Raw genomic sequence first — 17,439 nt, 5'->3', positions numbered from 1 at the left:
CATGCCGATTTTAATCGGTCTACTTCCAATACATATTGCTTGTGAGTATCAGAGGTCATCCAGTTGCATACACAGCTCGAGCAAGACATTCATCAGCATTTCTCTGACTATGTTTCTCCATTGAGTCAAAACTTCTGATTCCAGGAGGACCATGAGCTGTTGCTATTGATAAGGTGTCTGATTCATCATTTTCACCTCGAATAGAAGTAGAGGGACTTTTGTCAGAGGTTGCTTGTTGTGAGCGCTGAGGGAACTTTATGCACTTGGCCAGATGATTCTGCATCTTTGTTGCATTCTTCCCATATGGTTTGGCACAGTATTTGCAAATGTACACAGTTTTTCCTTCTACATTAGCTGCAGTGAAATGTCTCCACACATCAGATAGTGCCCGTGGCATTTCCCTGTAAAGATTTGAGAAAAAAAATGGTTAAAAAGCCCAAATACAATTCCATGTACAGATGAATAGTTAAGCAGTTAGATTAAACAACTCCTTTGTAAGATACATGTTTTAAAATGAAACGGGTGAATTAACACTCCTCAGTTAGCAGGCTCAAGCCAGATAAAACCCACATGGTAGCAAAAACTAACTAGCCAAAATTGTTAACAAGTTAGAAATGATTTAAACACACTTTGCTGTAGGCTACTATTTACTAGTTAACAAAAAAAATTGGTATGCCATATAAAATATATTCACCCCACCCAGTATTGTAATAAAAACATACCAGAAAGCATGTAGTCCTTGGCTCATACAGTGTAGTAGTGTGGGCTCAGTAGCATCTCATTAGTGTGCAAGATCTTTAGAATCAGCTGTACATGTGATGGAAGAGTGCACTGTGCATGCAGAGGGTTGCAATTCCATTGAATTGGGGATAGTTTAACCAAAATATGCCACAAGACCTAGAATTGCCTTGTGTATCCCACAAAAAAGGTTCACTTCTCAACTTTTTTTTAATGAATATAATCATTCCACCCTTTGTAACCTAATCTACAACTGGTAGCGTTCCACCTAGACTGGGTCAGTAATATCTGCGGACTGCTGTTTTTGGCATAATTCATTTGGATATAAAATCTCTTCAGTCAACCATCAGTGGGCCACCAAAAAATGTATGTAGCAAATGCATCCCTTGACATATGCACTGCTCATTGGATGAATGACATTCTATGAGTTCCACATCACTTTACCTCTTTACTTTTTTGTTTTGTGAATCTATACGTCACTTCCATTATTATTGTCTGTCTCTAGTCTGCTTATTGCCTCAATACAAGCTAGATTTAATGGCTGACTAATGAAATAAATTAATACATTTAAGCATAGCATGCCACATGGAAAGGCAAAGTGCTGCTGTCAGGAGGGATATATTTTGAAGTCTTTACTCCATTTCTGATTCCAGAACGAGTTGTTTTGTCAACTTGCTGTAAAATACTGCACTGAAAGATAATGGGTTTTGAAGACATGCAAGTTGACAGAACTGGGTCCTTTTTCCTCTTAACTGCAGTAGCAGGGCCAATTTCCATTACAATCCAGTTAAGTGCCCTATTACAAGACATTGTGTAATGCCGAAAAATAAATTGCAAATCACTGTCTTTGACTATTGTGTTCAGTGTAATAGTAGGCTAATGATTAGAATCTTGATATTGCTGTCGAAAGAATCAGTTCTATGTAGTGAAACATTGTGAATTCCTAAAGAAAATTATAACTGTGTTCAAGACTGCTTGGAATAAGTTGAGGGGGATTTGCTTTTTGGTTTGTTTTTAAATCTTCTAGGAGAGCCTGTATCAGAGTAATGTGACTAAATGCAGGTGACAAGTCTCTTGGGCCTTTGTCGATGAATATCTGACAACTGCAACTTGTCTGGGCCAAGTCAAAGTAGCTTGACTGGCTTCAATACCCCCCCATTCGCCAAATATCTGCCTCTCTCCACATATTAAAAGGTATATATTGAGATGGAAATAACCTCATCAAATATTTATCAAAAGCAGGACAGAGTTGGTAAGATTTGAGAAATGTGTTTTTTAAAGTCCAAGAGCTCATCATTTTGTATCACTTTATGGGATGTATAAAGTTGCTTCCTGCGCATAAATGAACCCTTTTGGTCTTGCTACAAAAATTATGATAATAAATCAGAAGAAAATTAGCCTCTGGGGGGAAATGTTGCCCTTTCCATCAGATTGGCATAAAGAAGACCGCCCATTGTTGCCGCAGGCATTGCACTACTAACTAACAGCCCTCAGGCTGAAAGGAACCAGTAACTCTCTGTAAAGAAAGTGAGAGTGGAAGACTGAGCGAGGGAAAGAGAGGAGTTCACTGAAGCTTACCATATTACTGCATGGTTTTTCAACCGGCCCAACAATTGCATAACAAGTGTCAAGGGGTCCGAGAAAGGAGTGAGGCTTTCTAAGAGGCGGGCCGGGGGGCGGGCTAATGTACCTTTCTGGAATGCTGTGTCCAGGCAGTGTGCTCATTGTCACATAAACGCTGGCAATTTAGTGGTGTTATCGCTGTTAATAGAAAACACCACAGAAAGAACCTCTGGTGCGCCTACCAGCTTTCCAGGAAAGGAAACAGAATCCACTGTTGGCTGACAGAGAAGTGGCTCCTTGGTGTCTTTCACTGCGTTCATCTGGATAGCATGAAAACAACTTACTGCCTTGCTCAAGGGCAGAATGACAGATCTTCTTTTTTTTTTTTTTTTACCTTGTCAGCTTGGGGATTCAATCCAGCAACCTTTCGGTTACTGCTACCTATAGCTTGCTGCTAATTTGAAATAAGTGGACTGCTTTGTATCCGATGGTTTTTGTTGCATTGCCCTTAACATTGCAGATAATTGCAGTTGCATACTTTTACTAGTATCTTCTGCTTCCCAGGAACTGATTATTAGTGTTTTAGCAGTATCTTCAAGATATGGTGCAATGCTGAAATACAGGCCTACAGTGAAAAATGTTTCTCACAGAACAACCTTGACTCGTAACCCCTTTGTGAAGAGAACATGGCTCTGAGTGGACATCAAAGTATGGCTAACTTTCTACAGCTCCTTTCATATTAAATTACCCTTGTTCAGCTTAGCTTACACATAATAGTCCCCTTGGCATGAATCATAAACAGACATTTCTTGAGAAGCAACTAATGGATTTAATTTCTCAAACTACACATCAGTCCATGGCCCTGACTCGTAAGGGTGAAGCAAGAAAAGGAATGGTTCCATTGGTGTCCTGTAAATGTGTTTACGATTAACAGTATGCACCCACTCTGGGCACTGTTCCATTTAGATCACATTTGATGTGTAGCCAAGTAACCTTGCAACCCTGTGGCACATATGGCAACGTTTATAGCTAGTGCCCGCAAGAGACCAGCAATGGTCGATACAGATCATCTTTGGCGCTGCATAAGCACAAGTGTTGCATACACTTACTAGCAGCCAATGAAGGCTCGGATTGGATGGAAACATAAAGAATCTTCTCACGTTTATCCACTTCAGCAGGTAATAAAGCTCATTGGTTCTGGTACGCTTATGTTAATTAGGGACTGGCGATTTCATAACAATCGGTAATCGGCATTTTTGGACGCCTATTATGGCCGATTACATTGCAATCCACGAAGAGACTGCATGGCAGGCTGACCACCTGTTACGCGAGTGGAGCAAGGAGCCAAGGTAAGGTGCTAGCTAGCATTGAACTTATAAAAAAACAATCACTTCACATAATCACTAGTTAATCTGGTAATATCATCAACCATGTGTAGTTAACTAGCTTGTCCTGCGTTGCATATAATCAAAGCGGTGCCTGTTAATTTATCATTGAATCACAGCCTACTTCGCCAAACGGGAGGATTTAACAAAAGCGCATTCGCAAAAAAAGCACAATCGTTAAACCCATGTGTACCTAACCATAAACATCAATGCCTTTCTTAAAATCAATAGACAAGTATATTTTTTTAAACCTGCATATTTAGTTAAAAGAAATTCATGTTAGCAGGCAATATTAACTAGGGAAATTGTGTCACTTCTCTTGCGTTCATTGCAAGCAGAGTCAGGGTATATGCAATCATTTGGGCCGCCTGGCTCATTGCGAACTGTTTCTTCCTAACAAAGACCGTAATTAATTTGCCCAATATATTACATAATTATGACATACATTGAAGGTTGTGCAATGTAACAGCAATATTTAGACTTGGGGTTGCCACCCGTTCGATAAAATACGGAACGGTTCCGTATTTCACGGAAAGAATAAACATTTGTATTCAAAATGATAGTTTCTGGATTTTACCATATTAATAATCTGAGGCTCATATTTCTGTGTGTTTTATTATAATTAAGTATATTATTTGATAGAGCAGTCTGACTGAGTGGTGGTAGGCAGCAGCAGGCTCGTTCATTCAAACAGCACTTTCCTGCTTTTGCCAGCAGCTCTTCGCAATGCTTGAAGCACAGCGCTGTTTATGACTTCAAGCCTATCAACTCCCAAGATTAGGCTGGCAATACTATAGTGCCTATAAGAACATCCAATAGTCAAAGGTATATGAAATACAAATGGTGTGGGGAGAGAGAGTCCTATAATAACTACAACCTAAAACTTCTTAACTGGGAATATTGAAGACTCATGAAGACTCAATAGGAACCACCAGCTTTCAAATGTTCTCATGTTCTGAGCAAGGAACTTAAACGTTAGCTTTTTTTCATGGCACATATTGCACTTTTACTTTCTTCTCCAACACTGTTTTTGCATTATTTAAACCAAATTGAGCATGTTTCATTATTTATTTGAGACTAAATACATTTTATGTATTATATTAAGTTAAAATAAGTGTCTATTCAGTATTGTTGTAATTGACAATTACAACAATACTGAATAGACACTTATTTTAACTTAATATAATACATAATAATAATACATCGGCCGATTTTGTATTTTTTTTTTAACCGATTGGCTTTTTTTTGGGCCCTCCAATAATCGGTATCGGCGTTGAAAAATCATAATCGGTCAACCTCTAGCGCAGATACAAGTGGCAACAGCTCTTCTTAGTCAGATGCTATCCCTATACCGGTCCCAGTTTCTGTCATTTTCTGCGTGGTCGGACAGCTTATCGACGGGACCGTGAAGCCGGATACCATTGTGGCATGCCTGCATTACGTCCTCAACCATGTTGATGTACAAAATTGACCACGTTTGAGGTTGGTGCTGGAGCAGTTGCCTGGGTTCATTTGATCAACGCTTCCCTCAGGGGCCAAGGGAGAAGAGAATGTTGGTGAAATTCCATAATTGGAGTTTCCCCTACAGATGTCAGCGCTCTAGATGACATGAATGAGGTATGGGAAGGTCTGCTTTCAAAGCTTGGGAGGAATTGGTCAATTAATTCCCTCACGTCCTTGCAGGGCTACAATTTCCTACTTTGTGAAGCTTAACCTTAACATCACTGTCAAAATGAGCACAGGTAATAAGCTGATACACAACCTTTGTGTGGTTTTGATATTGTTCAACAAGACCATATTCCTTTTCAAAATGTCTTGAGTTCAGAGGTCAGTAGATGTACTGTTTTAAATGAGTGTTTTACTGAAAGTCATGAGGGTCAAACCATATTAGTTCCCACAGGAGTTCTTGAAGTAGTCCCTTTTCAGATACATTTATTTGAATCTCATGAGTTTCACTTTTCCATACTGGACAATAGTTTTTCAAAACTTTTGATTCTGAAATCCCCAAGAGGTGGAAATGAATAAAAAGCAGCGCCAAAGTAAATGGACCTGACAAAGCTTCCTCAGTAGTTCAGATAAACTTCTCTTGCTCTTACAATGACCTAAAGTATGTTCCCATTAGATGAGCCTCTGCAAGTGGCTGTTGATTTTGAGGTAATTCGTCAGCGCTCTAGCCCTCTGTTGTGTTTTGTGTGAGACAAACCCTGGCAGTGAAAGGGAAGTAAGTCCACAGCTGGAGTGAGTCCCATGCTGTTGTTTCATTCATTCAGACCTGACACTGTCAATTTCAGCTTTTATTTCTTCAATTACATTCCACTGGGAATGTGATGAAAGAAATAAAAGCTGAAATAAATCAATCTCTCTACTATTATTCTGACATTTCACATTCTTAAAATAAAGTGGTGATCCTAACTGACCTAAGACAGGGAATTTTTACTAGGATTAAATGTCAGGAATTGTGGAAACTGAGTTTAAATGTATTTGGCTAAGGTGTATGTAAACGTCCGACTTCAACTGTACATACATTACCAGTCAAAAGTTTGGACACCTACTCATTTAAGGGTTTTTCTTAATTTGTATTATTTTCTACATTGTAGAATGATAGTGAAAACATCACAACTATGAAATAACACATGGAATCATGTAGTAACCAAATAAGTGTAAAACAAATCAAAATATTTTAGATTCTTCAAAGTAGATACCCTTTGCCTTAATGCCAAGTGTGCAAAGCGGTCATCGTCTTAACCAGCTTCACCTAGAATGCTTTTCCAACAGTCTTGAAGGAGTTCCCTCATGCTGAGCACTTGTTGGCTGCTTTTCCTTCACTCTACGGTGCAACTCATCCCAAACCATCTCAATTGGGTTGACGTCAGGTGATAATGGAGGCCAGGTCATCTGATGCAGCACTCATCACTCTCCTTCTTGGTCAAATAGCCCTTACACAGCCTGGAGGTGTGTGGGGGTCATTGTCCTGTTGAGAAACAAATGATAGTTCCACTAAGGGCAAAATAGATAGGATGGCGTATCGCTGCACAATGCTGTGGTAGCTATGCTGGTTTAGTGTGCCTTGAATTCTAAATAAATCACAGACAGTGTCACCATCAAAGCACCTCCTCCATGCTTCATGGTGTGAACCACACATCCAGAGATCATCCATTCGCCTACTCTGCGTCTCACAAAGACACGGCGGTTTTAAGGCAGCTTCTTTACACAACATGCCACTTGTCAGGAATGTCCTACTGGTTACTAGAAGGACCGGTAGTTAGGTAGCTGAGAGTTGAATATGAGAGTAGATAGTAGGAATTCTTATTCATTTCGATTTAAAAGACCAAGCTGATCCTAGATCAGGGCCCATATCCACAAAGCGTGTCAGATTAGGAGTGCTGATAAAGGATCAGTTTTGCCTTCTAGAACATAATGGATAAAATTGAGTTGTCGGGACCTGATCCGAGATCGATAAAAAAAATGGTCACATGCGGCGAATACAACAGATGTAGACCTTACCGTGAAGTGCTTTCTTACAAGCCCTTAACCAACAATGCAGTTCAATAAACAGTTAAGGAAATATTTACTAAATAAACTAAAGTAAAAAAATTCAAAGTAGCACTAATAAAATAACGAGGCTATATACTACTAGATAATAAACGGGGGGTCAGTCAATGTAAATAGTCGGGTGGCCTTTTGATTAATTGTTCAGCAGTCTTATGGCTTGGGGGTAGAAGCTTTTAAGGAGCCTTTTGGACCTACACTTGGTGCTCTGGTACCGCTTGCTGTACGGTAGCAGAGAGAACAGTCTGACTTGGAAGACTGGAGTCTTTGACAATTTTTAGGGCCTTCCTCTGTGAACGCCTGGTATAGAGGTCCTGGATGGCAGGAAGCTTTGCCCCAGTGATGTACTGGGCCGTACCAACTACCCTCTGTAGCGCCTTATGGTCAGATGCCGAGCAGTTGCCATACCAGGCGGTGATGCAATCGGTTAGGATGCTCTTGATGGTGCAGCTGTATAACCTTTTGAGGATCTGGGGACCCATGCCAAATCTTTTGTCTCCTGAGGGGAAAGGCGTTGTCGTGCCTTCTTCACAACTGTCTTGTTGTTTGGACCATGATAGTTTGTTGGTGATGTGGACACCAACTCTCGACCCACTCCACTACAGCCCCGTCAATGTTAATGGGGGCCTGTTTGGCCCTCCTTTTCTTGTAGTCCATTCCTACTCTTAGACGCTTTATGAATACAGGCTCAGGAGTGAAGGTAGTAGGACCTGAGAGCTTCATTTTACCTTTAGTGATCAAACCAGACCCTTGAGTGGCAGACGAGGAAGGAGAATTCAGAAAAGCGTGTGTTACAAAACACAATGTTCTGTTGCTAGGGCTTAGCGAGCCATGCAAGCGTGAACGAGCGAGCAAGTTGAGCAGAAATAAGTGGCGAACGGCTAAAAGCAAGGGCAAACACAAAATGCCCCTAACCCCCATTCAGAAGGTAGGCATCATGAATTATCTGGATGGAAAGAATTGGTTAAAACAACAATGGGCACTGGTGCCGTGTAATGGGCTGATTTTGAAAACAAACCATCCATCAAACATCTGATTAATTAGACTAAATAGGTGTTATAATACAGTAATGAAACGAGAGGAAGTGTGGTTTGCGAATCCTCAACGTTCTGGTCGGTTATTATATTACCACTATACAGTAAAATGCTGTCATTATGATAATATTGTTGATTATAATACTTTTCCATAGTGTTAAGCAGTTCCCAACTTCACCTATTTTGTTGACTATATCAGTCTGTTTGTATAATGATATGCTTTCCATTTTTATTGAAGGGAGTTGCCACTGTCCCTCGTCTATCCCTCTGTTTCTCATATTTTTGTCTGGGTTGATTGTTAATGGTAGCCCACATATGGAGGTGACTAGTAGTGTGTTGATATTGCTCACAAAGTATTATTGACCACAACTGCACAAGGCTCCTGCCAAAGGATGGAGAATAAAAAAACAATAACAGCGCTCCACCTCTATACGCTGCTGTCACTTGTTTTAGTTGTGCAGCCCCACCTGTTTTTATGATTTTTAAGGAATTACCTATAATATGGAATTCATCACTCCCCTTAAGTAGACACTCCTGGACAACACCCCACAAATCTGATTTTACGCCACTCCCTTCAGTCATCAGTCGCTAAATGATCTGTGAGGTCTGCCCACCACCGTCCCTTTCCCATCTGCAGTGACGAACGTGTCAAGGCTAACCGTTAATAGCTAACAGCTAACGACGACTCCTGCGTTTGGCCCAAGGCCACATCTCCTCTCCAGATGTATTACATTTAGTTAGTGTAACTCCATTAGTTAGTTAGTGGCGGGTTATGGGTCGTCTTGTTTATTCTATCATTACCGTAATTTACCACCTTGTGTCCCCAAGTACGACCCTATCTTTTAGGCAAGGTTTTCCTAGGACAAACCCTCACCAGTGATGAATTACTCCAGTGAGAGAGTCCTGGGATGTATTCACTAGGAAACAAACAGAAGCAAATGGGCCGAAAAATGTTTTTGATACGTGTGCATTAATGAATTGGGCCCCAGCATTGGCAGCCTGGGTACAGAAACGTCTAGGCGTATTGGTGTTTTTATTGTACAGCTTTTTGCAACAAAACATTTTATTACTTGGACATCTGTGTCCTCAGTTGTTAACAAGAAATGGTAGCTAATCATGCTAACTAACGTCTGTTCTAGATGGTAGCTCTGGGCTTCTAGTGTTGAAATGATATGGAGAATAGGTCTGGCTCTCTGTTAGACATAAAATGCAGTCAGGATCTGATTTTAGTTTTTCCGACTTCAACTAAAATAAAAGGTGAATGTCAGTGCTACAAAGTGCTAAGAACTCAGTGTGGCGCAAGGAGAAGTATGGTCATGACAAATATCTGCGCTTCTCGGCAGCTTAAATGTACTTTCCCAATTGTTACAGGGTTAATCCCCGACACTCCTTCCCTGTTACGTTGTTATGAAGCCATAGGCATATCATTGTAGTTCATCTCAGTCCTATTTCATAATTTGATTGTGCAGTATATCAGTATACTATGATCCCACTGCTTATGTGTACAGTGACATTCAAGCAAGCTGAAAATGGCTTCACATTTCGGTGGCATCAGTCCATCAAAATGTCAAGACCAGAGGCACATAATCTGAATTCATCTGTAACAGGAGCTGTGTGTTGAGAGGTTTGTGCCCAGTAGCAACGTCTTTGAGGGAAAAGAAATCTAGAAACTCCATGTATTTGCTATTGGGAAGAAATGTTGACTTTTGAAAGCAAATTAGATGTGCACTATACACACTGGATAAAACTGTTTGCTTAACTACTACATTGCTGTATAAATGCGTCACTAACGAACACGAGTCACTAATTTCTGTGGTTGCAAAAAAGTTTTGTTGGATAATGTCTAGGAAGTTAAGGCATCACACATGGGCCACCTCGGAAGTAGACGCTGACACCTCAATTCTTGTTACGCATGCCGAGGGTACAGCTGACAGGGTTTCAAAGTAAACAGTCAGATCACATATCCAGGTTAGAAGTCCAAGGTCAACAAGTTGAGATCTAGTAACTCAATTTGTTTTGGTATTGCGACCTCACCCTGTGAAAAAGGTGTTAGAATCAACAGCCAGTGTTTTTACTTTTTATTTGGGCTTATGACAGTTTTTTAAAATTCGGTCTGAAATACTATAAAATAAAAAGTCAATCTGAAGTATGGTTTTGAAGTGAATTGAAATGCATCGGAGCTATTGGGAAGTTCAGGGAAGATCATCACGCAATTGTGTATGATCTGTGTGGAAAAGAACATGACTTTCAATGTGATGCATCCAACTGGCAACACATTTTCATGCGAATACTCTAAAATCTGCATAAAAACTATGTGCATGTTTCCATCAAATTGACTTGTTGAGGATTAAAGCTGTGCATGATGATGTAGTTCACATAAAAATAGTTTGTTAAAATTCCCATGTACCGAATGAAAAATACAAGTTAAATGGGTTTCCATCGCATTTTCAACTGTACTGATGTTGCAAAAATGTTGCATTATAGGCTATAGCGAATGGGGCCACTGGTTTTGTTATGGACAAAAGAGCAAGATTATTTGTCAAACGGAAGCCAAGCATCGATCATTCTGACACCAGAATAAGACCGTCAATATTTATTGGAAAGGAGCATGAAGCTCATCACTGTGCACTTGGCCTCGGTGTTCATCGTAATTTATTTAATCAGTAGCCTAATAAACTGCATGCTTTCCCGAATTGTAGTAGGAGGACCACACAACATATCATCACGTAACTTCAAGTTTACTTTGATATGATGGTTATTATAATCAATATTTGCGCATAAAAGCGTTTCCATTGCCATTTCTCGCGTAATTTTACCGACACGCATAGATCCCACCTCTTGTCTAAACTGTTTGTTTTGTCGACATTTGAAAAACTTTACAGTAACATTTTCTGTTTCCATCAGGCTTGTCGTGATTCGTTTTTTTTATCTGACATACTTTTACTGGATGGAGACCTGGTTTATGTAGCAGATATAGTATCGCTAGCTGTTTAGCTTTGTGACTGTGTAGAAGAGACGTGCATGTTGCTGGTGGAAAGCTGGTCTAGTCGTAATGCCTCAGCCTCTGGCATATGTCTTTGATGTTTGAATCTGGCCTACTCCCCTTTGACACAACCTCTATCGTTCCACATCCTCTATCTGTTCAATAAAAATACATATTTTTTAAACAGACACGTTGTTCATCTCCACACATGTCACGTTCTTACAGCACACTTCTGTGGAGGGCTACCAGGAGCCTCCGGCCCCGCCGGCCAAGTCGGGGAGTCGGCACAGCCTGCCGAGATGTCGGAACTCTGTAGCGTCCACGACGGAGGAGCAGCCACACATCGGGAACTACCGGCTGCTCAAGACCATTGGCAAGGGGAACTTCGCCAAAGTCAAGCTGGCCCGGCATATACTGACAGGACGAGAGGTACGTTTCCTCCGTTATGAATTTGTCACTGTCATTTAGCAAGTTGGTCTTTTTGTGATTCCTTTTCTTTTAGGACTGATTACTTAGACAAAGATTAACCCAGGCGTAACCAGGGTCTGTTTTCAATTTAAATGTGGCTAAAGATACTTATACTGAACAAAAATATAAATGCAACATGTGAAGTGTTGGTTTCATGAGCTGAAATAAAATATCTCAAAAGTGTTACATATGCACAAAAAGCTTATTTCCCTCAAATTTTGTGCACAAATTTGTTTACATCCCTGTTAGTGAGCATTTCTCCTTTGCAAAGATACTCCATCCATCTGACAGGTGTGGCATATCAAGAAGCTGATTTAACAGCATGATCATTATGCAGCTGCACCTTGTGCTGGGGACAATAAAAGGCCATTAACATGTACAGTTTTCCACACAACACAATGCCACAGATATCTCCAAGTTTTGAGGTATGTGTGCAATTAGCATGCTGACTGCAGGAATGTTTCACCAAATCTGTTGTCAGAATTTATCTACCATAAGCCAACGTTGTTTTGGAGAATTTGGCAGTACGTCCAACCGTCCTCACAACCGCAGATCACGTGAAACCACGCCAGCTCAGGACCTCCACATCTGGTTTCTTCACCTGCAGGATCATCTGATACCAGTCACACGGGCAGCTGATGAAACTGAGGAGTATTTCTGTCTGTAATAAAGCACTTTTGTGGAGGAAAACTAATTCTGATTGGCTGGGATTGGCTCCCCAGTGGCTGGGCCTATGCCCTCCCAGGCCGCGCCCCTGCCCAGTCATGTGAAATCCATAGATTAGGGCCTAACAAATTCATTTCAATTGACTGATTTCCTTTTATGAACTGTAACTAAGTAAAATCATTGAAGTTGTTGCATGTTGAGTTTTTATATTTTTGTTCAGGATACATTCCCCACAACAGACAATTAGAACAGATAATGAAATGTTTTTTTTGATCAAAAGACTGTAAAAACACCATCAAATCAGCTCCAAGAAATGTTAATTTTGAAAGTCTTTCCACGCATAATATGTATGTATGTATGTATGTATGTGTATGTATGTATGTAAGCAAGGTTTGAAGTTATGTTTTAGTCATATTATATCTGTTTTATAATTATTTGTAATTATGTTCCGGCCCCGTGACCATCCGCTTAAGAAACAATTGGCCCTCGGCTAAATCTAATTCATGATCCCTGTTCTAAGAGGTCATGTTGATTCTATCTCTTGAGTGTATTATTTTAAATGCCTAAACAGAAAATTACCCAGTTTTCCTTCTTTCGAATTGGTCTCAAGCGCGTGGCATGTCAAGTTTGTTGCTGTTATTGACCTTGTTGGAAATTGCATGTGTCTGTCTTGTTTGGTACACTCACGGAAATATTTAGACATTGAATTCATGCCAACAGCTTAGCGATTCCATGTAAAGACTCAAGAGGTGTGGAGTTCCTAACGTTTTTACATTGTTTGCATGTCCAAATTTCTCGGAATTTTTGCTTTATGGGCTCAACAACTGAGTGAATCTTGAGAAATACAGTACTGAAGTACTGTCCCATATCTCTATGAAAGCAGATGTTAAAGGAAAATGTATGTATTTCTGACTTTAAAGGTAGTTTAATGTCCTCACATCACATGCCTTTGGTTGCGTAGATCCAGTCTATGCCCTCATACACAAATGTATTTAAAAAGATGAGCACCAAATAAACAGTGCTTATCTTTTCATTTTGGATTACAGGAGGGATGTGGATTTATCAACATCTGACCACTTTTAGTCTGAAAACATCTGACACTTTGGTTTTTGGAGTGAACTGTCCCTTTAAAACAAGGAAGTGAACTGACCCTTTAAAGTGGTACTGACAGCATTTTAACTACTTTTCAGATATGAAACAATCATATCGGTCAAAAATATCAAATTTCCAGTTTATGCTTCAACACCAACTTTATAAAGGGTTTTAAAAGTAAGTTCCATTTGACTCTGCATTCCATGATGCACACTCGCGCATTGTTGGCATAATAGATGGATGCAGGTCAATGCATGATTAATATAATTCACCAATACATTTCTTGGTAGTCCAATAAATATTGCTCTTAGGTTGTAAATCACAGCTGGCCTTGTACATTGTTTGCTGCCTCCATTCGGGATGCATGGTTTCAGTTTCCATTATTCAATATTTCGGACAAAAACTGACAGATTTAACTAAGGCTGGGAATGACAATGCAATCAAACTAGCAAGGGCAATGATCACAAGTCAGTCATAAAGTGGATAATAGGCAACGATATATATTTACAGTTGAAGTCGGAAGTTTACATACACCTTAGCCAAATAAAATTTAACTCGGTTTTTCACAATGCCTGACATTTAATCCTAGTAAAAATTCCCTGTCTTAGGTTAGATATGATCACCACTTTATTTTAAGAATGTGAAATGTCAGAATAATAGTAGAGTGATTTTATTTCAGCTTTTATTTCTTTCATCACATTCCCAGTTTGTCAGAAGTTTACATACACTCAATTAGTATTTGGTAGCATTGCCTTTACATTTTTTTAAACTTGGTTCAAGTGTTTCGGGTAGCCTTCCACAAGCTTCCCTCAATAAGTTGGGTGAATTTTGGCCCATTCCTCCTGACAGAGCTGGTGTAACTGAGTCAGGTTTGTAGGCCTCCTTGCTCACGCACACTTTTTCAGTTCTGTCCACAAATCTTCTACAGGATTGAGGCCAGGGCTTTGTGATGGCCACTCCAATACCTTGACTTTGTTGTCCTTAAGCCATTTTGCCACAACTTTGGAAGTATGCTTGGGGTCATTGTCCATTTGGAAGACCCGTTTGCGACCAAGCTTTAACTTCCTGACTGATGTCTTGAGATGTTGCTTCAATATGCACCAGACCCTCCTGCAGCAAAGCACCCCCACAACATGATGCTGCCACCTCCGTGCTTCACGTTTGGGATGGTGTTCTTCGGCTTGCAAGCCTCCCCCTTTTTCCTCCAAACATAACGATGGTCATTATGGCCAAACAGCTTTTTTTGTTTCATCAGACCAGAGGACATTTTTCCAAAAAGTACGATCTTTGTCCCCATGTGCAGTTGCAAATCGTTGTCTGGCTTTTTGATGGCGGTTTTGGAGCAGTGGCCTCTTCCTTGCTGAGCAGCATTTCAGGTTATGTCAATATAGGACTCATTTTACTGTGGATATAGATACGTTTGTACTTGTTTCCTCTAGCATCTTCACAAAGTTGTTTTCTGTTCTGGGATTGATTTGCACTTTTTGCACCAAAGTATGTTCATCTCTAGGAGACAGAACGCGTCTCCTTCCTGAGCGGTATGACAGCTGCGTGGTCCCATGTTGTTTATACTTGCGTACTACTGTTTGTACAGATGAACGTGGTACCTTCAGGCGTTTGGAAATTGCTCCCAAGGATGAACCAGACTTGTGGAGATCTACAATTTTTTTTCTGAGGTCTTGGCTGATTTCTTTAGATTTTTCTTGTGATGTCAAGCAAAGAGGCAAGAGAGTTTGAAGGTCAACTTAGTCAATGTAAACTTCTGACCCACTGGAATTGTGATACAGTGAAATAATCTGTCTGACAAGTAATTTTTCCAACAATTGTTTACAATCACAAAGTAGATGTCCTAACCGACTTGCCAAAACTATAGTTTGTTTACAAGAAATTTGTGGAGTGGTTGAAAAACTAGTTTTAATGACTCCAACCTAAGTGTATGTAAACTTCAGACTTCAACTGTATGTAGCAGGCTCTGTGTTTTTAGCTTAACGTTAGCTAGCTAGCTGCTAGGAGGATGTCAAATCAAACTTTATTTGCCACATGCGCCGAATACAACACTTTACTGTGAAATGGTTACTTATAAGCCCTAAACTAACAGTGCAGTTCAAGATGAAAATATTTACAAAGTAGGCTAAAATAAAAGAAACACAATAACAAGGTTATATACAGGGGCACCAGTACCGCGTTAGTGTGCAGGGGTACAGGCTAGTTGAGGTAATCTGTACATGTAGGTGGGGGTGAAGTGACTATGCATAGGTAACAAACAAACAGCGAGTAGCAGCAGTGTACAAGAGGGGGGATGTCTATGTAAATTGTCCGGTGGTGATTTTTATGAATTGTTCAGCAGTCTAATGGTTTGGGTAGAAGCTGTTGAGGACCCTTTTGGTCCTAGACTTGGCGCTCCTGTACCGCTTGCCCGTGCAGTAGCAGAGAAAACAGTCTAACTTGGGTGACTGGAGTCTCTGACAATTATATGGGCTTTACTCTGGCACCGCCTATTATATAGGTCCTGGATTGTAGGAAGCTTGGCCCCAGTGATGTACTGGGCCGTTCGCACTACCCTCTGTAGCGCCTTACAGTCAGATGCTGAGCAGTTGCCATACCAGGCGGTGATGCAACCAGTCAGGATGCTCTCGATGGTGCAGTTGTAGAACCATTTGAGGATCTGGGGGACAATGTCATGTCATTGGAGGAGTGGGTGAGTGACTATTTCCCCTAATATCGTTTTTTTTGGTGGCTATACGCAGCTTGACATGCAGGTGTCATTTGGTTACAGTAGCTAGCAAGAACTTCAATTACTTTTATCCTGTTACCATATCTTGTGTTCACAAATTCACTCTGGCGATCTACTCCAATTTCAGAGCACTCTTGTCAGAGTAAGACTAATAACTGATGAACACCGGCTGAATATGGACGGTGTCAGTAAACATGGGCCAAAAAAATAATAGTTAGTCACAAACGCTCTAGATAACATGTAAACAGCCTAGCTGGTCAGAGTGCGGTCTTCTATCATTTGTGTCTAAGTAGCAAGCTAGCCAACTTTAGCCAGTTAGCTTGGTTGCAGGCAAGCTGCACAAGGATGAGTAGGCTACAATTCCCCATCGTTTATCATTGCAATTTTGACGGCCAACTAGCTCAAACAGTGAAGGTTTATAAAATGTTCCTTCGTAAGATTTTAGCTAATCTTGCTCAGGCTAGCATTAGTTGTTGATGTGCATAACAGGGGGAGAAAGCCTACCTTTTCATCGTTGTTTGATCAATAGGACTGTAAAGTTCACAAATGTAAGAAGACTCCCGTGGTATTGATATTTTTGCAGAAATCCATTCGGGTGTATTTTGTGGCTTTTGGCGAATGCGTTCTAATGATCGATAGACTAAAGTCGCAACTAGAGGTCGATCGATTAATCAGAATGGCCGATTTAATTAGGGCCGATTTCAAGTTTTCATAACAATCGGAAATCGGTATTTTTGACTGCCGATTTGGCCGATTAAATTGTATTTATATTTTTTATTTTTTTACACCTTTTATTTAACTAGGCAAGTCAGTTAAGAACACATTCTTATTTTCAATGATGGCCTAGGAACATTGGGTTAACTGCCTTGTTCAGGGGCAGAACAGATTGCAACCTTAAGGTTAACTAGTCCAACGCTCTAACCACCTGCTTTACATTGCACTCCACGAGGTTACGCGAATGCATAAGAAGCCAAGGTAAGTTGCTAGCTAGCATTAAACTTATCTTATAAAAACAATCAATCAATCATAATCACTAGTTAACTACACATGGTTGATGATATTACTAGTTTATCTAGCCTGTCCTGCGTTGCATATAATCGCTTAGGTACACGTTGCTCCAACCGTAAACATCAATGCCTTTCTTAAAATCAATACACAAGTGTATATTTTTAAACCTGCATATTTAGTTAATATTGCCTGCTAACATGAATTTCTTTTAACTAGGGA

General features: G+C 40.3%; 1 protein-coding gene across 2 annotated transcripts in view; it reads left to right on the top strand.

The window, feature by feature from the left end:
• The window catches only part of mark1 (MAP/microtubule affinity-regulating kinase 1), a 113,287-nt gene that overhangs the window by 6,688 nt on the left and 89,160 nt on the right, over positions 1-17,439 (top strand). For both annotated transcript variants that reach the window (XM_014170765.3, XM_014170785.3), the window contains exon 2: positions 11,478-11,681. In XM_014170765.3, the coding sequence (XP_014026240.1) occupies positions 11,478-11,681 (204 nt within the window). The remainder of the gene's footprint in view (positions 1-11,477; positions 11,682-17,439) is intronic.

Source organism: Salmo salar, chromosome 02 (genome assembly GCF_965601325.2).
Source record: "Salmo salar chromosome 02, fSalSal1, whole genome shotgun sequence".
Classification (NCBI taxonomy): Eukaryota; Metazoa; Chordata; class Actinopteri; order Salmoniformes; family Salmonidae; genus Salmo; species Salmo salar.
This window is presented reverse-complemented; position numbering and strand designations above follow the sequence as displayed.